General features: G+C 31.1%; 2 protein-coding genes across 3 annotated transcripts; both read left to right on the forward strand.

Annotated features, from left to right (window-relative positions):
• The first annotated feature begins 872 nt into the window (after positions 1-872).
• LOC105830347 (death-associated inhibitor of apoptosis 1) lies at positions 873-10914 on the forward strand. 2 transcript variants are annotated; one of them, XM_012669654.3, is made up of 2 exons: positions 873-4772; positions 8642-10914. In XM_012669654.3, exon 2 carries the CDS (start codon positions 8676-8678, stop codon positions 9636-9638), a length of 963 nt encoding a protein of 320 aa, XP_012525108.1. In that variant the 5' UTR covers positions 873-4772; positions 8642-8675; the 3' UTR covers positions 9639-10914. The 2 variants fall into 2 exon arrangements, with proteins under 2 accessions (XP_012525108.1, XP_012525182.1); XM_012669728.3 differs by lacking the exon at positions 873-4772 and adding an exon at positions 5162-5315.
• Positions 10915-13186: 2272 nt separating this feature from the next.
• On the forward strand, positions 13187-24051 carry LOC105830475 (putative inhibitor of apoptosis). The gene is made up of 3 exons (XM_012669845.3): positions 13187-13540; positions 19009-19832; positions 20163-24051. Exons 2-3 carry the CDS (start codon positions 19041-19043, stop codon positions 20514-20516), a joined length of 1146 nt encoding a protein of 381 aa, XP_012525299.1. The 5' UTR covers positions 13187-13540; positions 19009-19040; the 3' UTR covers positions 20517-24051.
• The last annotated feature ends 976 nt before the right edge of the window (positions 24052-25027 follow it).

A 25027-nucleotide genomic window follows, 5' to 3' on the forward strand; every position in this document is an offset into this window, starting at 1 on the left:
AGATTGTATATGTGATACACTCTTAAAACTAACGTAAAAATACTAAACGTAACTAATATTCAGATAAATTGATGTAAAATCTTTCCAACAAGATTACAATTAATTCTTTAAAAATAATTTTTAAAGAATAGAACTCTTTAAAACATTCTTTAAAATTAGCATTCCTTAAAAGTCTAACAAGTTGCATACAAAAGAGCACAATCTCATTTAATGCTCGATACATCCTGATATTGTTGCGTCACAATAAGTATATGTGTTTATGAACGTGTTCTCATATAGATAATATATATTGCTGATAAAATGGCTAAAAGTATAGAAGTCCGTTCTGTTTGTTGAGAGTACAAATGATATAAGCCATTCTTATATTTAAGTCCTTAAGTATTGTCTTAAGATATTACAAACCACAAAGCCACATTAGCATCTTAGGATGTTACTTAAGACTTACAATACGAATCGACTATTGCTGATATTCATAATCGAATCTTATATTTAAGGGGATGCTAAAGTACCCATCAAACTTGCTCGGGGAGATAGATAATGTAGTCATTCGTGCATGTCATTAACAAGAGTTCGTAAGTATTTCTTTTATAGATTTGAAAATCTTTTTTCAAAATTAAAGTACATATATTAATGTCAGTCTATGAATTGGACTTTACACTGTGAATGAATAAAATTTTTTTAGACTGCTTTTTTTATTATGTTATATCTGAATTTGCAATTATAAAAAGTTAAAGAAGCTAACCTTTTTTTCCTAGACTTTTAATTTTAGTTTGAAATGCACGATATTGTTGTTATTTCTAGAGAAATACGGTTTTACTATGTATATATATATATATATATATATATATATATATATATATATATATATATATATCGTAGATTTTGTATATTAAGCAAATATTGCCATCAAGTAACAGTTCTACGTACTAAAAATAAAAATATTTTTGTTTTTATTACGAACTCGACCGTTTTCGTCTAGATTTTTGTGTGTATTATATTTCTGTAAAAGATTTTTGCAATTCTATAAAGCCAATTAAAAAATTAGTTTATTTAAAAAATGTCAATAAAACAGATGGTTTTAGGATCCCCCCTTAAGATCATTAATTAATGTCTAAGAACCATTCTATAATTGCGTAAGCATGATCGTAAACGGTTGTAAAGTATCTGTATGTATCGGCCATGTAAAAGAAAAATTGTGACATGCATAAACATATGAACAAATTCTTGTTTATTACTTTCTATGTTCTAGAACATCATGAAAAATGAAGTTCAATCTCTCACATGTTTTACAATTAAAAATGCTAGTTTAAAACTGCGTCTTACGACACTTTAAAACTACGTTAAAATCAGCTATGCTTATGCAATTGTAGAATGACCCTCAAAATATCATCAATTAGTTACATGTTACAGAACCGTATTAAGAGTTTAAGGTATATTACTTAAAATTATTTTGAAAAGATTCGACTATGAATATTTCCTTTGAATATAATTGATCACAAAGTGATCGAAATAATATACAGATACCATATTAATTTCTAGTCTTAGCATGTAAGCTAGAAAGCAACTTGGCCAGAAATCGTTCCAAAGAAATGAATAAAGAATTAAATATCTTCATATTCGTATAATTTGGTTTCATATTATCGAATGCGAGATGAAGATTGACATAAATGTGATATACGGTGTCTATGAAAGTGTATAATAATTAGCTGTATATAGAACTGTGTTATGTAGAATACCGAGAAAGATTTTATTTATACAATTTTATGATCGCATGTAGCCAAATACAAATTTGTCACGAAGTCAACATCATGTGTCGTATACATTTTTTTTAATATAAAAGAATTTATACACATATATGCACATACTTTTCCTTGAATTCCTTTTTCAAATGATAGTATTAATCATACAATTTTATCCAATCGCTTTTCTTAAATTGATTACACTCATGACACATGTATTCAGATAAGTTTCGAATGCCATTAATAGTTTCCATTTCAATACTAAGTGATTTCTGTAAGCATTAACAAAATAACTTTTTCTAGTTTGAAAGAAATAAACTCGAAACTTTAAGAAGATTTTTTAATAAAAAGTGAATGGAAGTCGAGTAATTTTTCATTTATATATATCTTTTAATGGATGTAATCAATAGGTTTGTTCTGGTTGCCTACACTTTTACACTTCTACGAAAAGTATAAGTTCTCATTGGCTGGTTAAAAATATAAACCAATAAGAACTTATATTTTTCGTAGAAGTGTAAAAGTGTAGGCAACCAGAACAAACCTAATAGAATTTCAGTTGGGAGAGAAAAGAAGAAAACAAAATTTAAATTTCTTTTAACCTCTGCTAGTCCTAATTTTTTAAGTCTTCTTCTTTTTAACTTTTATTATTCCTCCTAAGAAATAAAACTTGTATTGGCCATGCGTTTAACTTTTTGTCATGAAAATCATTTTTATAATTAATTTTTTTCTTCTTGTGTCACACAAAATATAAGGGAAGACAAGTGCCACTTCCTTTTCCTTATGCACGTTTACATTTTTTAACAAAGGACTTTGGCATTTCCATCTTCAGATAATAAATAATAAAAATTTAAACAATGAAAGCTTAATAATAATTTATTATTCAAATATATTATTTAAAAATATTTTTTATAATATTGATAAATGATGTAAAAAAAATAAAAAATTGTTTATAATAATGATTGAAATATAGTAATAAGTTTCTACAGTTTCACTCATGTAATGTCATATTTAAAAAGAATTGTACAATTTATGAATATTTTACATCTTACACAAAAATAATACGATAAAATTAATTAAAAAAATTATCTATTTGAGTCAACGTTATTATTTTGAGTTATAAAAATATATATTATACTACTATCGCATTCAATCAAGATATATAGTAATTAATATAAGATGTAATCATTAGCTAAGACAAGCAAGTTTTTGGATTTAATTATTATTCTCGGAATAAAATAAAAGATTATTATTCTTATATTATTTATTCATTTTTTAATTCTAAAATGTTTTTAAAACTTCGTTTTTTTATTAATATAATTTTTCAATATCTTATATTTAGTTTGCAAGATTAAATTATTTAAAACTCCCATAACTTTCTCAATGTTATTTTAGAAAGTTATTAAAAAAAAATATGTGGTCAAAAAATTGAAAAACTCAGGAATGCTGATATAATCTGATTTTTTTAAAAAGTAATTGTAATTATGTGCTTGAATAATTTTGTTTTAGAAATTTCTAGAATCACCTAGATTGAAAATTTGAAGTAAATCCTAGCTCGCACTCTCTGGTTCAATGGATTGCTTGATGTTTTTAATTTTCTAATATTTATATTACCGGCATATTTTGGCACTTGCTATAAGCCTAAAAAGTGGCTCAATTCAGTCTTGCTGCAAGAAATATAATAATTAGTAGTGCAATACATTTGTTTCAGTCGAGTTAAAATATGTTTGATGGTCCATGGGATTGAAATTACATTAGAAATTACATTAGAAAACAAAAACAGATACATTTTAGTTCATTGTTTTAAACTTAAACGCATAAGTTATTAATATTAACTGAATTATGTTTATAATAATTTTTTTTTTTTTTTTAATAAGTAAATACGTAAATTGTACATTAAAGGTATGTTAATGTTGCATCCATAATTTCGACTAATCGTTTTTTTTACAGAAGAAATGAAAAACTAAAAAGTCAATATTTTGTTCTAATTGAACATCTTTTTATTAGCTTGTACCACTCATATTTAAATCTTGTGTAATAGGCATAATTAAGAAACCAATGCATAATCCATTACATCACGTTTGTCTCAGCATATTTAGATCTGTTACTTAAAAATTGCTAAAACTGGGGTGACTGATTTAATATACTTTTTAAAATAAATTGTGGTATATTATTTTCTTTTATTCCTTGCAAAAATAACCGTTACTTAAAAAAAAATTAAAAACTGAAAACCTGCTTTTTTTAGTATGAGGACAGACTTTTCTGTCTTTTCCCATTGATAGTGTGGCAAATTAAGGACATAAAAATAAGTGTGATGAGTTAGGATTAATAACCCTATCTCTGATTTCCTAGTGCCTCTCAGTAAAAGTCCTACGAACAGGTCAGCGGTCAATGCCACAATTTTCATCTGCCCTTCAGTTTTCCCTCCCCACCCTCAGCATTCTGAAACTGTGATCGGCGGCGCCCGCGGCCCGCAGTCCGCGGCGGCTTTGTACCACTTTGTACTCCCGTGCGGCCGTACGGTTCACTCGATAAAGGCAGTCCCTGACTGTTTTCAGACACGCCGGGAATGCCGGAATTGGGAAACCTACTCTCTCTCGCTCTCTCTCTTCTCCCTTCCCCGTCTTCCTATCCTTTGTTCCGCTCTTCCGAATGTGACCCGCCCTTTTTTCCCGGATTATACTTCCCGTGTCTCAATCGTCGTTCGTTGTCTCGCAGTCATGTGACCAAAGTCGACTCGAATCATAGGAATCATTGCCGGTCAAGTGAGCAATAGTAGTACTGCAAGTTACCGCGCGTGTACCGGACATCTTACTGGAACAACGGACAGCTTGGACTACTGGACTCACTCTCACTGCCAAGCGATACACGTGGCCGGGACATCCAGGGACATCAGCAGTGACGTGCCGGTACACTTTCCGGAAGAATTCTGCTAGTGTACACCGTGTGCGGTTTCCCGTGTGGGAGATCATAATCGTCATAACCATCGCGGAAGTAGAGAAGCACGTACACGCACACGAACGAGCCTTATCTGCGGTAAGTCAACGCGTTTGAATGAAGGGAAACATTGACGCGGGAGAACGGTACAGATAGCAGATAGGTCTAGATAAAAGATATACTGCATGTTTCCATTCCCTTTCCCTCCCCCGGTTTTTCTTTCACCATCGTAATCGCTGTGTCGCAACGCCAGTAAACCCTATCGCGTCAACTTCTGCGAAAGATCGGTCTCTCTCTCTCTCTCTCTCTCTCTCTCTCTCTCTCTCTCTCTTTCTCTCTCTCTCTCTCTTTCTCTCTTTGCTTTGTGCCGAGCTATCGAAAATGCTATTCCCCCCCCCCCTCCCTCCTCTCTCTCTCCCCCTCTCTCTCTCCCCCCCCCCTCTCTCTCTCTCTCTCTCTCTCTCTCTCTCTCTCTCTCTCTCTCTCTCTCTCCTCATTTCCGTTCGCGAGTAGAGAGCGATTGTTGCAAAGAGGACGTGAATAATTTGCGAGAACGCACACGTGCACACACACTGGCTGCGTTTTACGCCAACCCGGCGTCGCGTGTTCCGCTCTTTCTCTTTCGTACAAAGGCACAGCTTGGTACGTTGAAGCATCCCAATTCTTCTGCTTCCCGCGTCGTCCCTTTGTCACCATTTGCATTCATCTTTCTCCTTTCCCTTCCGTTTTTTCCTCTCTTTGTCTTTCAGTTGTGACGATCCGCTCTTCTGTCAGCCGGCAAAATTTTCGCATAGACCTCTGTTACACTACGCTGAGGTCTAGATTTTGGGTCGTGAGATCAACCGGCTTATAGTATCTTTACTACGATTTTACGAAGAGAAACAGATGTGAGATTTCGAAAGAAAACCGTCTGCTGACGTCATTATTTCATTCAGAACAGCAGCTGGCTGGTCGGGTCGATGCGAAGAGCTGAATTAGGGAAATATTCCAGAGGAACAGTTCCCATTTCAGACAGCACACGATAATTATAATTAATATTTATTACTATTTATTTTTAACAAATATTATAAATATTTTATACATATTTCATATATTTGAAGGAAAAAGTAATTATTCAACATGTTATTAAAATTAAATATTTTATATATAATATTTATAGTAAATAAATATTAATATTTATAATATTTTATCCATATTTTATAAATATTTTGATAAATGTTTAATATACATATTTATAATATTCAAATAATTATTATAAATATTTTGTAAATCCTTTATAAGTATTGTGTGATATCTGGGGTATAAATGGAATACTTCTTAAATAAGAAATTTGCAATTGTTGTTGCATATGCAGCAGCATAAATCATTTTTTTGGCAAATAAATGTTTTGTAATTATAATTTCTAAATCTTTGGTAAATTATTTATTTATAAAATATTTAGAAACTTTAAAAACATTAATATAGAGATTTTTAAGGCATGTTTATTATTATTTTTATTTTATATTTTTATTTGAAGTTGCAAAAAGTTAATCTAGTGTATTTTATTATATTATAATTAAGATACAAAAAGTGGTAAAAACATGTTTCATTACATACATCTATTTTGCAATTTTTCTATGCTTTTATGTGTTTCATAATTGGTTTGTGTAACATATTTGATAGCATTTCTAAAACTTGTATGTATGTACAATGTAAATATGTAATTAATTATTTTGCATTAATAAACTATAAGCAAAAATTTAATAAAAACAGGTATTTTTTTACAAAAAATGTATTTTTATTTCAAGAAATTACTTGTGCCACTGCGTATGCAAGTTTCGCAAAATAATGACATAATAGAGTGAAATGGTGAGAAATAGAATCGTAAATTTCGCTCTCAAATAATTCCGGGCAACAATTATCCGCATTCTTGTGCTCGGAAAAAATCACTTTTGTTGAACGATATTATCAAAAAGATGTCGCGATAATTGCAATAACAACAAGAAGAAAACCATACCGTTATCTTATCTTAATGCTCTTTTTTTTTTTTTGTACCAGGAAAGGTCATATCATATATCATGTTCATATATCATATCGCATATCATCACATTGTTAAGCATCGCATTGTTATTGGCTTATTCTGTTTTATCTACGATTTTCTAGCAACAATGTTATTGGAAAATCATTCGATGAATGGACATGTTAGTATGATTGGATGTTTTATTTGTTTTTTGATAATTGTGTATAATTGATAGACTCTGTAGATAGCGATAATCTTTAAATTTTATAAAAATTTTATACCTAAGTTAACTTACAAAATTATTGGAAGCGTGAATGTAAGGTTCTTGTACGGGATTTCAACATTGATCTTTTTATTCTATTGAGTTAATTAAAAGTAGAATAATTTCTTATACAAAAAATATAATTTTATTGTTTTATCAGTTCAACTACAATTTTATCATTTTATTATCTTTTATTTGCTCAAAAAATTAATTATATATTATCTATATAATTAGATTTTCTTTGAAATGTATAAAAAAATTTTTTAATTATATTTGATAAATTATTATCCATCTGTTATATTCTTTTAAATATATAAGATTTTTTTAATTAAATAAATTTAATTAAAAAAATTTTACAGAATTAAATACACATAATTCTCTTAGAAAGATTAAATTAATAAATTTATGTTTAAAAAAAATTATGTATAATATTTTGTAAGTTGTATGCATCAGAGCTATTAATAATGTGTTAAAAATAATTCCGCTTATATTGCAAACGACAGTTTTAAGAATACATTCCCCAGATACCCTTATCTTTTAGGAACGTTCAACATTGGTAATTCTTCCTCGTATTTTTGCGATTATTAAGAATTCCGTCTAGAAAATAAATACATTTTATCGCGTAACGATTGTTTGATGGTACAGTAATAAGGTGGATGTCCGCGAGTGAAATTAATTTCACTGAATTCTAATGATACTTTGAGTAATATGAGGTATATAAATATTAAGGAATGATAACTTTATTATTTTACTCTTTATGTTACTTTGGTCGTCTCACCGAATTTTTACATCATTCCCAGCAAACACAAAGTTACATGTAACGTGCCTGTTAGTTATAATTTCCCACTCAACAATGTAATTGTAATATAACACGTGTGTTATATTACAATTACATTGTTGAGTGAGAAATTATAACTAACAGGCACGTTACATGTAACTTTGTGTTTGCTGGGTTCCGATGTATTTCGTGTAGAAAAATTCCAGCCTCAACAAACGTGCCACGAATAGGCCGAGTATTATGTTCATGCGTGCAACGCTCGAATGTGCTTTTTCTATTGAATCATAAAAGAAGAGAGAGAGAGAGAGAGAGAGAGAGAGAGAGAGAATGGAATTTTTCGGAATAAGGAGAGTTGTAAACGTAACTATTTACTTTACAGAAGCGCACTCAGGTAGATAAATAGATTTATCCGTTCAGGCCTATTCATAAATTTTACAAGCTACGTGATCACTTCAAATTTCACAATAATCTCCAAGACATATCTTTTTTTCTTAAGGAAAGGTTTACTTGCCTCTGTAACTATATCTCTCTATCATCCTGGGAGGTCTCGTATATCGAGATCCTGCATTCCTAAATATACACTGCCCGACAACGATTTGTTCCTTCGGAATTCTTCGCGAGATAAGGGGAACGTAAAAAAAAATAATCATGGTGCCATCAGCTGGCAGCGGCTGACTGGACATATTTATCGATCTAATTATTGATTGCTGCAAAATAGGGTCGAGAGAAGTCTACGCCCTTCTCACCCCGCGAGGGAGGTACCTCGGAACGAATTGTTGTCGGACAGTGTACAAACATAGGGAAGAATGCTTAGATAGCTTAGTTTGATCTGTCATAAATCAACAGATAGACATATCTGCAAATCTAGAGATTGCCGCCGTTACAGAGGAATTTGTGCCATGAGTCACGTTCGTCTCTTCTTTTCGCAGATTCTTGCACAAGCAGACGTTACATCGAAAGAAAATGACGGGACAGGATCAAACCGGGGACGAGAATTTAAAGAAGGAAGCGGATACTTTAACTGTGATTACGAAGGCAACGTGTGAGGACAACGATGATGTGGATTACACGGATTATCGCTTTGAAATCGCGAGATTGAATTCTTTCGTCGACTGGCCAAAGCATTCCGTTGATCCCAAGAAACTCGCGGCCGCCGGTTTCTTCTACACCAAAAGAGGTGATGTGGTAAAATGCTTCGCATGCTTGATTGACATGGCTGAATGGGAGGAGGGCGATGATCCCATGAAGGATCATCAGCGTTGGTCCGGGAACTGCCCTTTCGTCCGCGGTACCTCTTGCGGGAATGTTCCGATCGGCCTCGAGAATTCTAGCTCGATCCCCAAAAGACCCAAACGAATGGATACCTGCGGAGTTTACGGCGTCAAGTATATGCCATGTTCTGGTCCGGACGATGATTTGCAGACGGAAAAAGCCATAAATTCTGTCTTAGTCCATCCAGAGGTAAATGACGATATCGAAATCGCAGTCTTCTGGGATTCCAACACAAATGCCAACTTCAAAGCCAAGGTCGGCGACGTATTAGGTTCGAAGGAGCCCACATATGCCTCTTACGAGCGGAGATTACGTTCTTTCGCGACGTGGCCCGATAAGATGCATCAAAGAAAGGAAGACTTAGCGGCCGCCGGTTTCTTCTACTTTAACGGCCTTTTTTCGCCTTCCGATCAAACAATGTGTTTCTATTGTGGAGGATGCCTAAAGGACTGGGAACCGAAGGACGATCCTGTAGAGGAGCACATTAAGTGGTTTCCTAAGTGTAAATTTATCCAAAAAGTAATAGCAGAAAGGTTGAAGAAGAAGAAAGAGGACTTGTGTACATTATGCACAACGGAGCGGACGGATCATGAAACTTGTATCACAAATAAGACTGTTACGACTACTACTACTACTACTACTAGTGTTTGTTAATATTTGAAACAATATAGGTGAACATTAAAAAAAATTTTTTTTAAACATCCATATTTTGTCATTTATATTATTGTTAGTTCCTTGAATATTGTGCTTTAAATACTTACTCACATATATCATAATAAACGATCGAGTGTTCTTTTAAGTAATTTATTGCGAGAAATAGATTAATAGTACAATCGCAAAGAGTGTATTTTGTCTTCAAATTTGGTATGTCTATATTGCATCAATCTACCGTAAAAAAGATATATTTAAACGCGTTGAGGTATCTGTATGAGGACGATTTGTAATAATCTAATTTAATAAACGACATTTAATGACATGATTCATTAATGAGTGGATCATATTGATATATATGTATATTGAAAAATAACATTGATACTTCTATTGTAATACGAACTTAATTTTTATAATAAAATTTGAAGCTATCTATATATTTATTAAAACAAATGAGTAATATAATAAATATTTATTTAAGTTTTAGCATCAGAAGGAGCGCATGCGATAAATTTTATCAATTGACTATATCGGTATACTGACAGTATTATAGCGAATAAATATATATATTTAATATGAATATGTAGTTCCTCATCAATGTATTATATTAAAAATTATTACACCATTATAAAAAAATCAATGTGGATTATAAGATATAAATTATACTGTGAGGAAATACTTACAATCTGATATTTTTTAATTAAATATTTTGACTTTTTATTCAATATCACTTTTATTTGCTACGTATGTCAACAGATTAGATATTAATAGATTCGATTTTATTTATGATTACATAGCTAATTTACAAATGCCATGTCGTTTTTAAAACACGATCAGCAAAAATAAGTTGAAATGAAATATTTGTGCTCCGTTGTGCATAAAAATAAAAGTTTCGAGATATAAAAAACCAAATAATATAAAATTCAGATAAGAGTAAAGATGGGGATTTTTATTTCTGATATTAAAAGTTTCAGTTAATTTGCGAAATGTACATACGCGGAATGTTTAACTAAATTAGATTATTAAATTGTCCTCGTGCCTTGATTTTTAATTTCTTCCTCAGAAAATTATCCAAAGCACGCATTTATTAGAAACCCATAAGAAATGGTAATTTTATTTTGTGTGTAGTATGTACATACATGTATATATAGATGTGACAATAAATATCTATACACCTGTGGTTTCTTTTAACGTGATTTTTACACATATATTTTTTATTGAAAATCAACTGCCGACTATTTTTGTAAGAAAAATTAAATAAAATATAAATTGTTAAACATTGATGTATATTTTTTTCAGACATAAGTTCTTGCAAATATTCAAGTTTATGTTCCTTTCTAACTTATCCTAAGATTTATCATAAAAATTTGCCAATATATTTTTTCTAACGGTTTAAAAAGAAAATATTTTTTAAAGAGTCAATTCGATTGAAAAAATTAATCTAACTCCTTAGGTTGGGTTCATTTTTATGATACTCTACTATAATTCGACTGTTATAAGAATACAGAATATGTTTACATTAATGTTTCTGATAGCTGATGCCAATTAATGTTGCTACATTTTTTACAGGCTTGTGTGAAAAAAAAAATTTTAATTGACCCCTCTTAAGCATCTGCAAAATCCGGTGTTACGTGATTGTCTTAATATCCATCATCAGCATAAAATGTAACATGCATTTAATTTTCGACAACGATAGCTTTATGTATTTTATTTTGGAGATGGTTCAAAATAATTCCTTGTCTTTGATGTGATATATTTCTGATTAAATTCTAAATAAACGATTTTTGGGGGAAAATAACCGAAATCTTAATTATTCAACTATAAAAAAGCTTATAGGCCGGATATAAAAACGGGAATGATACATTTCTGATACGCATTTAGGATCCTAGCATAAACTTTGGCATGATGTAAAAGAATTAATCGACCGAAATCTCATTTTTCAGCTTGGGGAGGGAGGGGGAGAGCGAAAAACTGTTTAAAATTGAATCTCTCAATCATCTCTAGTGAAAATTTTTCTCAGAATTTTTATATAAATTGGAAAAAAATATTTATGAGATAGAAATATTAAAGTAAAGTAAAAGGCATAGCATTATGAGATTCCATCTATTTTAATGAAATAATTCACGACTTTCCGAAAGTCAAAAGATGAAAATAAATAAAATATATTTTTTTAGTAAAATTTTTGTTTCTTTTGTATAAAAATTAATTCTAGGACATTATTATGTTTCTAGAAGTTACATATGTTAAAATTAATATTAATAGAAAATATTAAAGAAAACCAAAACATATTGGCGCGTAACAAAAACTTATAAAAATGTTCTGTACTCTCTCTCTCTCTCTCTCTCTCTCTCTCTCTCTCTCTCTCTCTCTCTCTCTCTCTCTCTCTCTCTCTCTCTCTCTCTCTCTCCTCTCTCTTTCTGCTGTATAAGATATGTTATAGCAAACGAAAAAAAACTAAAATCGAGCAAATTCGATCTAGATACGATTGAGTTTAGAGTTTAAATTCTTATAGTGTTGCGAATTTACACATACGCAGTTATACATATATAAAGAGCGCTTTCTGAGAATTTATAATCATCTGCGATTGCTTGTCATCAAATGCGCAGAAATTTAGATTAGGCGAACATATATTTAGATTAAACAGACAAGATAAATTTCAGAAGTGTCACGCCGCTTGATTCCATTGAGACGCATGATAAGATAATGATCCTTATATAATTTATATAAACTTGATCTATTCCTCTCCGCCAATAAAAGATAATTATAGTTATTATAGTATAAATTATTTTCTACTGAAGTACAAAAGTTTTTAGAAAGCGAAGTATTATAATAGGACTATTGTCTATGTTAATATTAAAGTACATTTTCATTGTAAAGAAGAGTAAATTTTTTGAAAAGAAATTTAATGTGATAGGATCACTGTCTCGCATCGATATACATGTAAACAAAGGATTAAAATTAATCAAGAGTTAGTAAAAGTGATATAAATAATTAACTGCTTTCCCTTCCCCGCTTTTTCGCAATCTCTAAAGCTATAGATGGATCACGACTGTGTGTAATTAAAAAAAATAGATCGCGGTTCGTACACTGAAAAAAAAAGTAATTCAATATATTATTGCGGGCTGCCAATTACAGATATACTCAATACAATAATATATGCTATTGCAGTATCAACATATTATACTTGCATTAATAGCAAATATTATTGTATTGAGTATTTTATGTAGTTGGCAGCCCGCAATCACATATGTTATTGGCTATATTACTTTTTTTTCTGTGTATATAAGTTCGCTAAACTCTGCAGAAAACTTAGAAATTTAGAACGCAGCTAACTTCAAGCGAAACGGCGTTATTGGCCGCCAGTATTATGCTATAGAATGTTCATGCGCACATATTTCCCAAGTTCTTTGATACTCGGGGAAAGTAGAGAAGGAGAGGGAGAAGGACGCTTTCCAAGGCGCCTGCCTGTCGTGCCCGGCGTCACGTTTGTCGAAAGGACGGGCAACGGGGGAAGAGGGGGAGATTACAAGCCACGCTACTCCACTGATGACGCCGCCATGTTTGCCAGCGCCCTCTATATCGTTTCCATGAATCCAGTCCAGCCAATACGTTTGGCATACACTGGCATACACTGTTCTGTAGTTGTACGATGCTTGACTTGGATTGTATTCTGTGCGTGAGAACTATCGTGTCATACGCGTCGTTTACCGTGTGATTGTCATTAATCCACGCGAACGACAATAACGAGCGTGTGTCGAATTCGCTCGATACAACATATTCGTGAAACGAGACGCGGTATAAACGAGGGGAGAAAGAATCGACCCGACGAACGGAGAAAGCCGTGGCGGAAGGGCGAACAAGCGTTGCGGTTCACAGTCCTCCATAACGTCAACAAGTCGATTCGGGTACGTTTCTTCTCTGTACCTTGCACGACACCCACATCTCGTATTTTGCACATATTCCTCGATAAAGAAAACGTAGACGCTTTCCATTTTTTTCTTCCCTCTTCGTACCTACTCTACCATCTGTTCGAAAGTATCTCTTCTACCATCTGCCTGACGCTCACGCGAGAAGTAGGACACGTCCGGAAGGGAACAAAAAAAAGAAATAATGAAATATTAAAATAGCATGGATTCGATAAGATAATAACTGATAAACACCTGTGAAAATTCGATCGCCTTGTTTGTTTACTACATCCTGCCCTCTCTCTCCATCTGCCACTCCTCTCCTCCCTCTACCTCTTTATCGATATCCCTTGACGTAGTGCTCAGCGGCGTCGTTTATTATCTAACATTGTTGGGCGGGTCTGCCTTTGCGGAAAGTTTAGTCGGAATATAACCAGGCGGGAGATAAATAGTTCGTAAATAAAAAATGAAAAAATGACAATCTTTAGAATCTAGAAAAAGTTAGAAGAAAGTTTGAAACAAGGAAAAAATATTTGACTTTTTATTTTAGCTGCAAGATAAAACCATTGAACCTCGACCGAGGTTGTTCACATTGGACGAATAATTGCGCACTCAAACAAGCTCGAGCATAATCGTCAGAATTGTATTTCTACTAAAATTGACCTTTAACAAATTTTTTGTGAACACGAATATGAAATCAAAATATTAGGAGTCATCTGGCGTCAAAAATTTGAAGTAGAAAAGAAAAACTTGAAATTGGAACGGATGTTTTTCTTGTAGTTATTTCACTATTAAGGCAGGAGCATGGACTTTTACATAATCGACATAACGCATAAGAAAATCAATGAGAATTCCCTTCCATCAGGATAGAAATAAAGGTCTCTGATTCGCCAATTCTCTTGTGTGTTATGCATTATGCATTATGCAAAAATCTGTGTTCCCACTCTTATACTTGCGTTTAAAATAAAATAGATATACCGAGTGTTCCAGAACTGGTAATACAAGCGGGAGGGGATTCAACATGAAAAAAAAATTGGAAATATAGAATGAAACTTTCTTCATATGAGGTTTTGTTCTATAGAAAAAAATCTTTATATATTCATCAGATGCATGAGCTGAATACATTTTTAGCGTTTTTGTTTAAACAAAATAAAATATGTAAATATAATATATTTTTTCCTTAACGTATCTTTAATATTTGTAATGTTATCACCACAATGCGTACTAAGTGTACATGTACTTTTGTTAAATATTTGGTGTAAAAGTCTTATTTTACATTTTTCAACTTTTTTTTTAAATTATTCTTTTGTCGCTTGTATTACCCATTTTGAGACAATGTATATGATTAGATTTTGAAGAAAGAACAAATTAAAAAATCAAGACAAACTTCAGTTTATTTGAATTTATGTAACATTTATGTAATAAGCATCACATGCTATGTTTCTTATCTTTTCTTTAGTTTTTCTTTCCTCTAAATTCGACTTCTAAAGGATTTTGCCTTATTCTCTTCCTTCTCTCATAATTTGGGCGTTTTTAAGTGTTGGCATGTTAAGATTGCTGATTCTTTTTACCTTAGTTGAACTTATCTGGCACGTTGCAACTTAATAATTGACTTTTAGACGATTCTTTATCGCTTCAAAGAATTACTCTTGCACTTTTGAATCAAGCTACGATTTCATTCTATATCAGAGATAAGATTACCATAGGATGCTTTTCATTTAACACCAACACAAGTCAACGTATCCGTCGTTCTATCTTTCTTGATATTCAATGAATAACAAAGAATAACAGAATGATAAAAACTTGTGTCGCTAAATAAAAAGCACACACATATTCTATTTGTCTATGGCTATGATAAGTCATTTATCAATCATTCATTTTAATATGTTATTTCTGACGTGAAATGTGGTGTTAGATTTCATTGAAATCTGTTGATTGATAACAATTAACTGAGAGCTTTGGTGTAATTAAGAAAGTATGATAGAAAGAATCAAAATGCTTCAGTTTGCTTACAAATTTGTATAGCATATTATTTTTTAAACGAAATTACTATTTTAATATTATATTAAAATTTCCATGTAATTTCTAAGAAAATAAAAATTTAAGTTAAAGAGTTTTATACATGGCGTCTTATGACAGATGTATCGAATGACGGGTATATCGTACATTACTTTTTTAAATGTTTCAATATATACTTTTATCAATTTTTATAATTGTAATACGTGTTCCAAAATTCTTTTTTTTTTTGCAAAAATATAGACTTCTATTTTGATACATTTGTAAGTCCTGACTTTTTCGGACACCCTGTATGACTAACAGTGGATTTGCTTTTGTCGTCTGTTTTGAAGTAATTTGCTTTACAATTTGATTTTGGTTCAAATTTTTGATTGATTGAACAACTGCACATCCTCGGGAATCATGGCATACCCTATATTCTCATACCATCATGATCGTACCTTTCGATTGTACGTACATATGTGTGGGCTTTCGTCGCGCCTTGTTGCCAGTTCTCTCGCGGACGGGAATAATAAAGAAGACGCAAGAATCCAAAGGAAAAGGAGCTCCGCGCACACTGACGTCATTTTGTAATTCTCCAGGCGATAACCGAACCCCGGGTATAGCACGCGTGTATAACGTGCACTTTAATCTCAATGCGTCATATTTGCGATATACGAGACGTCATTGCAAAACATTTGGACATGGGCTTTGTGCATTTAATTCTCAGATTGATCCGCGGCTCGATCCGACTCTAGTTGCGATTGATAAGAATGGTTGAGTGGTAACACCGCGAGAATAAGAGGAAATTTTTGCGGAGAAAACGTAGAGCTTGTAACTTCTCGCCGATAGAACCTCAAGACTGAAAAATTGAATATACAATTGAGATACACTTAGATTCTGTTCCACAATTTAGTTTAATGCCAGAGTTTAATTAACATTGTTTTGTATAAAACAAATTTTATTGAACGTTAATTAAACTATGGTGTCAAATAAGTTGTGAAACCGGGCCTAAGATAGGTTCCAAAATTCACTATCAGCGCCGAAAATCAATATATGTAAACGTAAATTAGATTTTCAGTGCTGGCAGTAAATTTTGGAACGCAACAAGTCAATAGAATTCAATGTCAACCTTTTCGCTTAAAGTTAGCTACATTTTCATATAGGATATGTTATCTGGCACTATATAAATTGCGAAGCGCTGAGTGAAAAGGCATTAAATTCTAGACTAGAGGGATAACTTTAAGGATAGTTATGATAAAAAAGAATTTGCAAAGATGTTTAATCAGATCTTAGCCAATAGCTAATTGAACTTGTATTAGGACTGTCCAAGAGTTTTTTTGTAATGACATCCTATATGCCACGAGGCAGTAGCTGCGTTTCAAAATTCACTGCTCAGTATTGAAAATCTATAATATACATAACACAGCCCAGTGTCGTCTCGATTTTTCGGGCGGCGTCCCTATCCGAGCGCGCGTGTCATCTCCACGTTACAAATAAAGAGAGAAAAGACGCGTTCCCCTGGAGCGGGACGCGGAGGATATGGCCACGTTGGTGGGCGACGAACGAAGGTTAAGCTATGTCGCAGATGACTCGGTTTCACGGTATCGCTACCATCATGACCGAGGCGTTTCCTTTCTGCGATACGATGTTGTCGGTTAGACAGCCTTGTGGAATTGACCGCGAGCGTGGCGATCTCGAACAGCGTGGTGCCGTAGCAATGTCTTACAAGAGCCCGGAAAGCTTTCACTGACAGAAAGAAACATTTTTGCCGCGACACCTCTTCACAGACTGAACTTATTTGGTGTAATTAAATATATTAGGAGTAATCAACTTCTGACGTGAGAATTCACGAATTCTTTACGGATTTAAATCTTACGGTTTTAAATCTTTCAACTCGCCAATTTGAACTTGATAACGCGTTGAATATCGCTATTTTGGAAAAAAATATCCTCTCGGTTCGAAGATCCTCGGAAATTGTCGGAGTTTGTAAAATAAATTTGAAAAGATTTCTCTCTCGCCGGTTCAAAAGAAGCCTCGGAACCTCGAGTAAGGACGGGGGCCCACGTATGTCGCTATACGGTCCCAACCGTTACAATTCACTCTGCGGCTACGTGGGTACGCGTCGCATTCCCGTGTAATGTAATAAGACCAACAGAAATAGAGAGGCCGATAGCGGCAACGTTGCACTCGGCGTATATACCCGGTGTCGCAGCTGACAGCTGTACGCCTTCTGAATGTATGAACTCGAATTTCTTGTCGATGTTTAATTACGGCTTCGGATAGATAAATTCTCAAATGTGAATTTACAAATGTATACAGAGTGAAGTCATAAAATATTTATGCTTTTACTTTAAATGTTCGTGAATCATGACTGTTTTTTCATTTGAAAAATTTATATTTATTATTAATTATATATTTGTGTACTATTTATTATTATTAAACATATATTTGTATTTATTGTGTTATATTGTAACATATATTTATTGTGTTATATTGTTATTAATATTACAGTCATTATTTATTACATTGTTATTGCTATTTACCAAATTATAAAATATTTCCATCTGCTTTGAAACGGCATTTCTCAAATGAACGGTCGTAATGTGAACATTTAGAGGGACACACGCACATCTTGAAGATATTTTATACATGTGATTTTCTTTAGTCTTATTATCCTTCTAGTACTCAGTATCTTTTATGCTTTTCTTCCTTTTTAATTTTCTGAAACTTGCATTTTCGGACATGATACACCGTATAATAGTAAAAGTAATTTAAGAGACGGTTTAGAGCGCAAAAGAATATTAGTCCATTTTTTAGTATTGTTAAAGAAAACTATTACACATACTTTTTTATATCTACATTTACTTTTACATCTACATATTTAATAAATATCTACAAATTTTAATAAAGCTAATTGTTAATTTTTATGTTGTATAAGTTTAAAAACGGACATATTTTTCAAGTAAACTGATTTCTCAAACAAGTGAAGGTACAAACTTTAACTTTTGGGTATATGTGAATTATATATATGTTTAGTGTCTGATTTGCTGGATATTGAAACAGTTCTATCATCTAAAATAAATTTTAATTTTTTATATAATATTGTCTGAGGTACTTCAAGATTTTTTAATTCAAAGTTAGTTTCAGACTATTTTTGTGAGAAAAATGGAAGGTATATCATCAAATAAAAAATTCTGAAATAAATTCTAATTTTTGATAGAACTAGTATTTTTTTTAATTGAAAATTAGTTGCCGAATCTATTTTTATGAGAAAAATTAATTTATATTTATAAACTCAAATGACAGCACAGATTCAACCATTCCTGTAGTAAAAGTGGAAAATCTCTTTAAATATTCTTAAATAAAAATGTATATGTTTACATCGTACATGTTAAGCAATCAAATTATTGACGAATTGTTATTACATAAAATTCAAGTATTAACTAATATTTATATTTGTTTCTTTGCAGGTTCATAGAGACGTCATAGACACGCTACAGAAATGACTGAATGCATCGAACACTACATGTTTCCTCCAAATCGCCCGCTGCCTCCAAATTCGTCTCACATACAATTTATTAAAGAACCAGATGAAATCGATGGCTTAGATTTCCGATTTGAGTCCGCCCGTTTGGAAAGTTTCAAGGGCTGGCCGTGTTCATGGATGAAGCCAGAAAAACTTGCGGCGGCCGGATTTTATTATACAGGCGATGGTGACAAGGTGAAATGTTTCGATTGTCTGATAGAAATATGTGAGTGGCAGGCAGACGACAATCCAATGGTCGATCATCAACGGTGGTCCGGTAGATGTAGATTTGTACGCAATATTCCATGCGGCAATGTGCCGATCGGCACAGATCCTAACGCAATTCCAGCACCGGTGCCTAAAGGAGTAGATGTATGTGGGCCTTACGGTTCGATATACATGCCTTATTCCGGTCCAGATCATGAAGATCAAGAGATCGAAGAAAGAGTGAATCATAGATTACGAGGACTTGCGTCAAGACCGAAACATCCCGAATATGCCAGTTATCCTGCCAGATTAGCGTCATTCGACAGATGGCCTAAAGCGATGTCGCAAACTAAGGAAGAACTGGCGGCTGCTGGTTTTTATTACACAGGAAGTGGCGATCAGACATTATGTTATCACTGTGGTGGAGGATTAAGAGATTGGGAACCACAAGATGATCCTTGGGTAGAGCATGCTAAGTGGTTTGAGTATTGTCCCTATTTGATATTAGCTAAAGGGACGAAATTTATAAGCAACATTACTGGAAGAACGTATATTGCAACAGTAAGTTAAAGTTATTTAATAAATACTTATTGTTATTACATGGAAAAAATTTACTCTTAAAATCATAGTTATTTGGGGATAACATTGACTTTGAAAATTGTTATTATAAATTTAGTAAAATTCTTTGAATTCATGTTGTGCTATCATAATGTTGAGGATAAATACTAAAAGAACATTTTTTTTATACAACACTGTATATTTCTAATAAAAATTTAAATCTACTTAAAAAAAATCATGAAACAATTGTTTGCTGAATGCAATATCAATTAAAAATATTTTTTTATTAAAAAATTTTATTATTTAAAACTATCTAAATTAATTTTTTTTTAGGAAAACTTACCGAACATAGCAACTAATAAATTGGATGAGAAATTTGAAAAAGCTGATGATGAGAGTATTGCCAGCGGAAGCTCTCAAAGTTCGGTTAGCTTTGACGAAACTAATAATACAGAAGCAAGTGCATCAGGTGAAGTCAGTACCGAGGAACAATCTGTCCAAATACCGGGAGACAAACTGTGCGACAAGGATGCAAGATTATGCAAAATTTGCTACAGTAGAGAAATACGACTCGTATTTATGCCATGCGGACATTTACTGGCATGTGAACAGTGTGCGAAAAATATGAAAATATGCGGCGTATGCCGTAAACCTGTTGAACTTACCGTACAAGTGTACATCTCATAGTGTTCTTATCCTTGTGATAAAAATAAAACATGAAATTTTGCAAATTCCGTTATAGGATTTTCTACTTATCATTATTATAAAGACTGACATACTTTCAGACAAAACTAAATGACATGACTCATGTAACATACCGATTAGCAGGTACAAGCTATGTAACGTTAAAGCTCTTGTTAATGAAATATTAAGGGGATATTCTCTATTTTTTTGCATCCGAAAAGGGACTTGTTTTCAAGAATTTTTGAAAAAAGTATTAAAAACAATTAAAATGTGATTTTTGTAAAAATATTTACTGATTTTTATAAATTATATTTTTTATTATCGCATATCTAGTAGATATATATAAACTTGAGAAAACTATAGATCTTTGCGATTAACTGAATATATAAAAACAATTTTTTTTATTTAAGTTTGTATATTGATTAAATTACAATCCATATTAAAAATTTTAAATTTATAAACTAGCGACCAAAGAATAAAATAAGATTAAATAAGGTAAAACAATTTTTGGAAAAGTCGGCAGTTTGCCCCAATTTAACACTATCTAAACATTATCCACCGTATAATCTGCGATAATAGAAAACATTATAATCTATAAAAATAAAAAGATGCATTTTGATTGCTTTAAGATTTTTGTTTAAAAAATTTTTGAGAGTAAGTCTTTCGAGCAATGAAGTAGAAATACCTTTAACTTTTCGATTGTTGTGGTCTCAATAAAAAGAACATTTTGATGTAATACTAACAAGTGGTGGATGTATTTTGTAATCGTTATATAAGTAATAATTGTTCCTATATTTAAATATATATAAATTTATAAATCTATGGCTATGTAATCAGTATTACAAAAATTGTTGGTCAATGTATGAAACACATGTGGCATATCACAAATTTTCATGTTTTAACTATTGAACAGTATAAATACAGAAAGAAGTCATTAAAGCCAGAAGTAATAGATTGTACCTGCGACGGGACGTTGCTATTTGAACGTTTCCAATTTATACTATTTTTTAACGTCATATCTCCTGAAAAAGAATATGATAATATGATGATAATGATGTAAGATATAAGGATGAAGTGGCACCATTGTACGAGTACAAATAGCAACACGGCATGAAGTCTAGTCATTAGTATTATGTAATGATAAGTAACAACACATACAATATATACGAATATGATTTATAACGAATATATTACGAATTTATCTGAACGTTTAGTTTATGATTTTGTTCATATACGAAAGAAATGTTTATATACGAAAAGAAAAACAAAAGGCTCTTCAATATAAAATATCGAACTAGAAGAAGCGCGATGAAATCTAGATTGTGGTTTATTAGGGTGTAAATATTTATATCAATGACTGCGTTTTGCAGAAAAAGCTTTATAATTGTAAGATTTTTTAAATACGATTCGTTAGTATCTTTCGTCTCTGTCAAATCAAAAGATATTAAAATCGTATCAAAGAATTTTACAAGTACGAAGCTGCTTTCTCTTCTGGACGCATGTATATAAGGTCCTGAATTTAAATTAATGTTAAAATTTCGGAAGCTTGTGGGAAATTGATGAACTAAGAGAAAAAGTTCTTTGAGATTTGCTTGTTTTTGTTTCGCTTTTTTTGTAAAAAACCTATTTTTCATTTATATATTATCATTGAATACACATGATAATTTTTTTGATTAATGATTCTTCCTCTTGTAAATGTAATTTTCCGTCAGTCATGTTATTTTTAATAGAAATAAATTGTCATGTGTGAAATGACTCGAGATACCAATTATTAAAATTCAATCTCTTGATATAATAATCTCTGTGTCTTTTGAAAATGGTATGAACAGTAGTTTGGCTGTAATAAAAGTTAGTGCTAGATGCAATGCTCGCTTTGTTGTAATAGGCCATATGAAGTGACAACATGAATAAATAAATGTAAATAAATTAGTGAAAACAATGAAAACTTTTGCCTTTGTAAGTTTTTCAAAAATAAAGCAAAGACAAGCAAATTACTGAAAAACTTCTTAATTTATTGATTTTCTAAAATTTTAACATTTCAGAACTGTATAATTGCTTCTAAAACGACCGCCAGACGTTTCGATCTGTATTGAATTTTTCTCAATAAGAAATTAGGAAGTAAAATAATTAGTAGAAATATTTTCATGTTAAATATTTGCAGACTGCTATAAATTAACGAATTTAATTTAATCTGTTAGTCTTCTAATATTTCTGTCATAATATCTATTAGATATATATTTTGTTGTAGTTTATACATTAAAGCAAATTATTAAATGCACATCGTTGTCAATAAGTGTAAAGTATATAACTTTAATGTATAACGGATCTAAGCACTCCAGGGTATGGTTGATAAAAATCAGCCAACATAATATTATAATTGATAATGTGAAATTGACTTAACATTTATAGCTTCAAAATTTGATTTATCACTGCAGATCGCAACGTAAAAAATTGACATTGTTAGTATAATTAACAATTAGTAAACAGATATGAATTTATTAATATAAACATAATGTGTCTTGCGTTATTTTATATAATAATTAATAAATTTAATTTAATCCTTCGAGTGAACATGTGGTGTCTGAAACAAAAGAAACTCTTAAAACCAATAATTAAAATTTATTACAAATAAAATGATCAATAAACAGTATTATCAAAATATGAATAATATATAGAAGAAAATCATCAATTACAATACAGCCAGAACTTTTATTTATATTTTTGAAAATATTTCAAGGTAGAAAATAACAACATGACAAAATGTGACAGATTCACGTGTTTCACTGGAAATACCGAAAAAACTGTTTATTCCACCAATTGAGAATTAACAAATTTCTAAGATTAAAAGAACAAGAAACTAGGAACATACTGGATAATATATTTCTTATTTTTTTGGCGATTCTATTGGCGCATATTTATACGTTCTTTCATAAGATTGCATTGAGTATTTCAGAAAGTTGCTCTAAATCAAGATGAAAAGAAACAATCATATGTAGGTGATTTATAATTATACAATTAATTATAATTATACAATTAAATCGAGTTCCTAAATGTCGAAAGTTTACACTGATAGAGACGATTATTTGATTCGTAAATATGTTATTAATATTATTCAAAAACTTAATGTGATTGTGACATAAGAGTTGCGCGTTTGCTCTCTGTGCTAAAGATTGAAGTTCAAACATATCACACAGACTTTTAATTAATCATCTTCTATCGAAAAGTAATGGTAAATTAGCAAAATTTATTTACTTTTTATATTATTTTCAAGTCACTCGCCATAATTTATAATTATATAGAAACAAGCAAATATTACTTGTTTAGTATCAAATAGTTATTATTATAATTGAATAGTACTAATAACACATTTATTTAAGTTAAGCAATTTTTTGCTCAGTATCAGTTTACATAAATCGATTAATTGATTAAAATAGAACTGAAAAATTCGGCACGCGAACTCACACCACACACACACACACACACCCATGCACGCGCGTACGAATGAAATGTATGAAATTAAAATATATGAAATACATATTGTAAAAGATTGAAATATTTTTTTAAAGTAGCAAAAAATATTTTAAACAAAAATTTGATATCAATTTGGTTTTAACATCTTTGTGTTACACGTAAACAAGACCCCATATATGAGAAAATTATTAAAAAAATATATATTTTTAAATAAATATGTTATTTTTGTTTAAAATATTTTTTGCTACTTTGAAATATGAAATATAATATATTTTTACATAATTTTTTTATCAAAGTTGATAAGTTGCCTTTTCAATTTTGAGTGTATAAAAAAATAAAAATAATGTTCATACATTAATACTTTACATGCGATTTTATATTTTAACACATTGTAATATATGAGATATATCGTTAAATATTTTTTTTCAATACTGTCTATAAAATTATAAGATAAAGTGATTTATATAAACATAATTGTTTAAAAAAGTAAAGTTATAATAGTATATATTAAACGTATACGTACATACATACGCGCGCGCGTGCACATGCATGCATCTAATAACTTTATTACAATAGTACATAAATTGCATTTTAATATTTAATATATAATTAGGTATAATTAATTTATATTATAATTATATTATATACATATGATACAATTATTTTTCAAAAATACATATGTTTCTATTAAGTATTATAACAATCGTTCTTTCGATGTACGATTTTTTTTGCATTAACGAAATTGAATTATATATATTCTGTGTTCAATACAAAATGAGAATGACTGGGTAAAATAACATAAAAAATCTTGCATTTTTGTGTTGTATCGTAATATAAATTTGTAAAACTTTATGTTGTGTAATTATATTTCTTGTGTGTCCATAGTTTCCATAGTTGTTTTGTTCTATTAGTACATAATTATGTACATATGTACCTTCCCTATACACATTATACTCTCTCTTTCTCATATATACAATGTATATTTTTTATATGTTTATTTTAATGATAAATGTTTATTTTAATTTTAGAAATTACGAATGCAT

The sequence above is a fragment of the Monomorium pharaonis genome, chromosome 3 (genome assembly GCF_013373865.1).
Source record: "Monomorium pharaonis isolate MP-MQ-018 chromosome 3, ASM1337386v2, whole genome shotgun sequence".
Classification (NCBI taxonomy): Eukaryota; Metazoa; Arthropoda; class Insecta; order Hymenoptera; family Formicidae; genus Monomorium; species Monomorium pharaonis.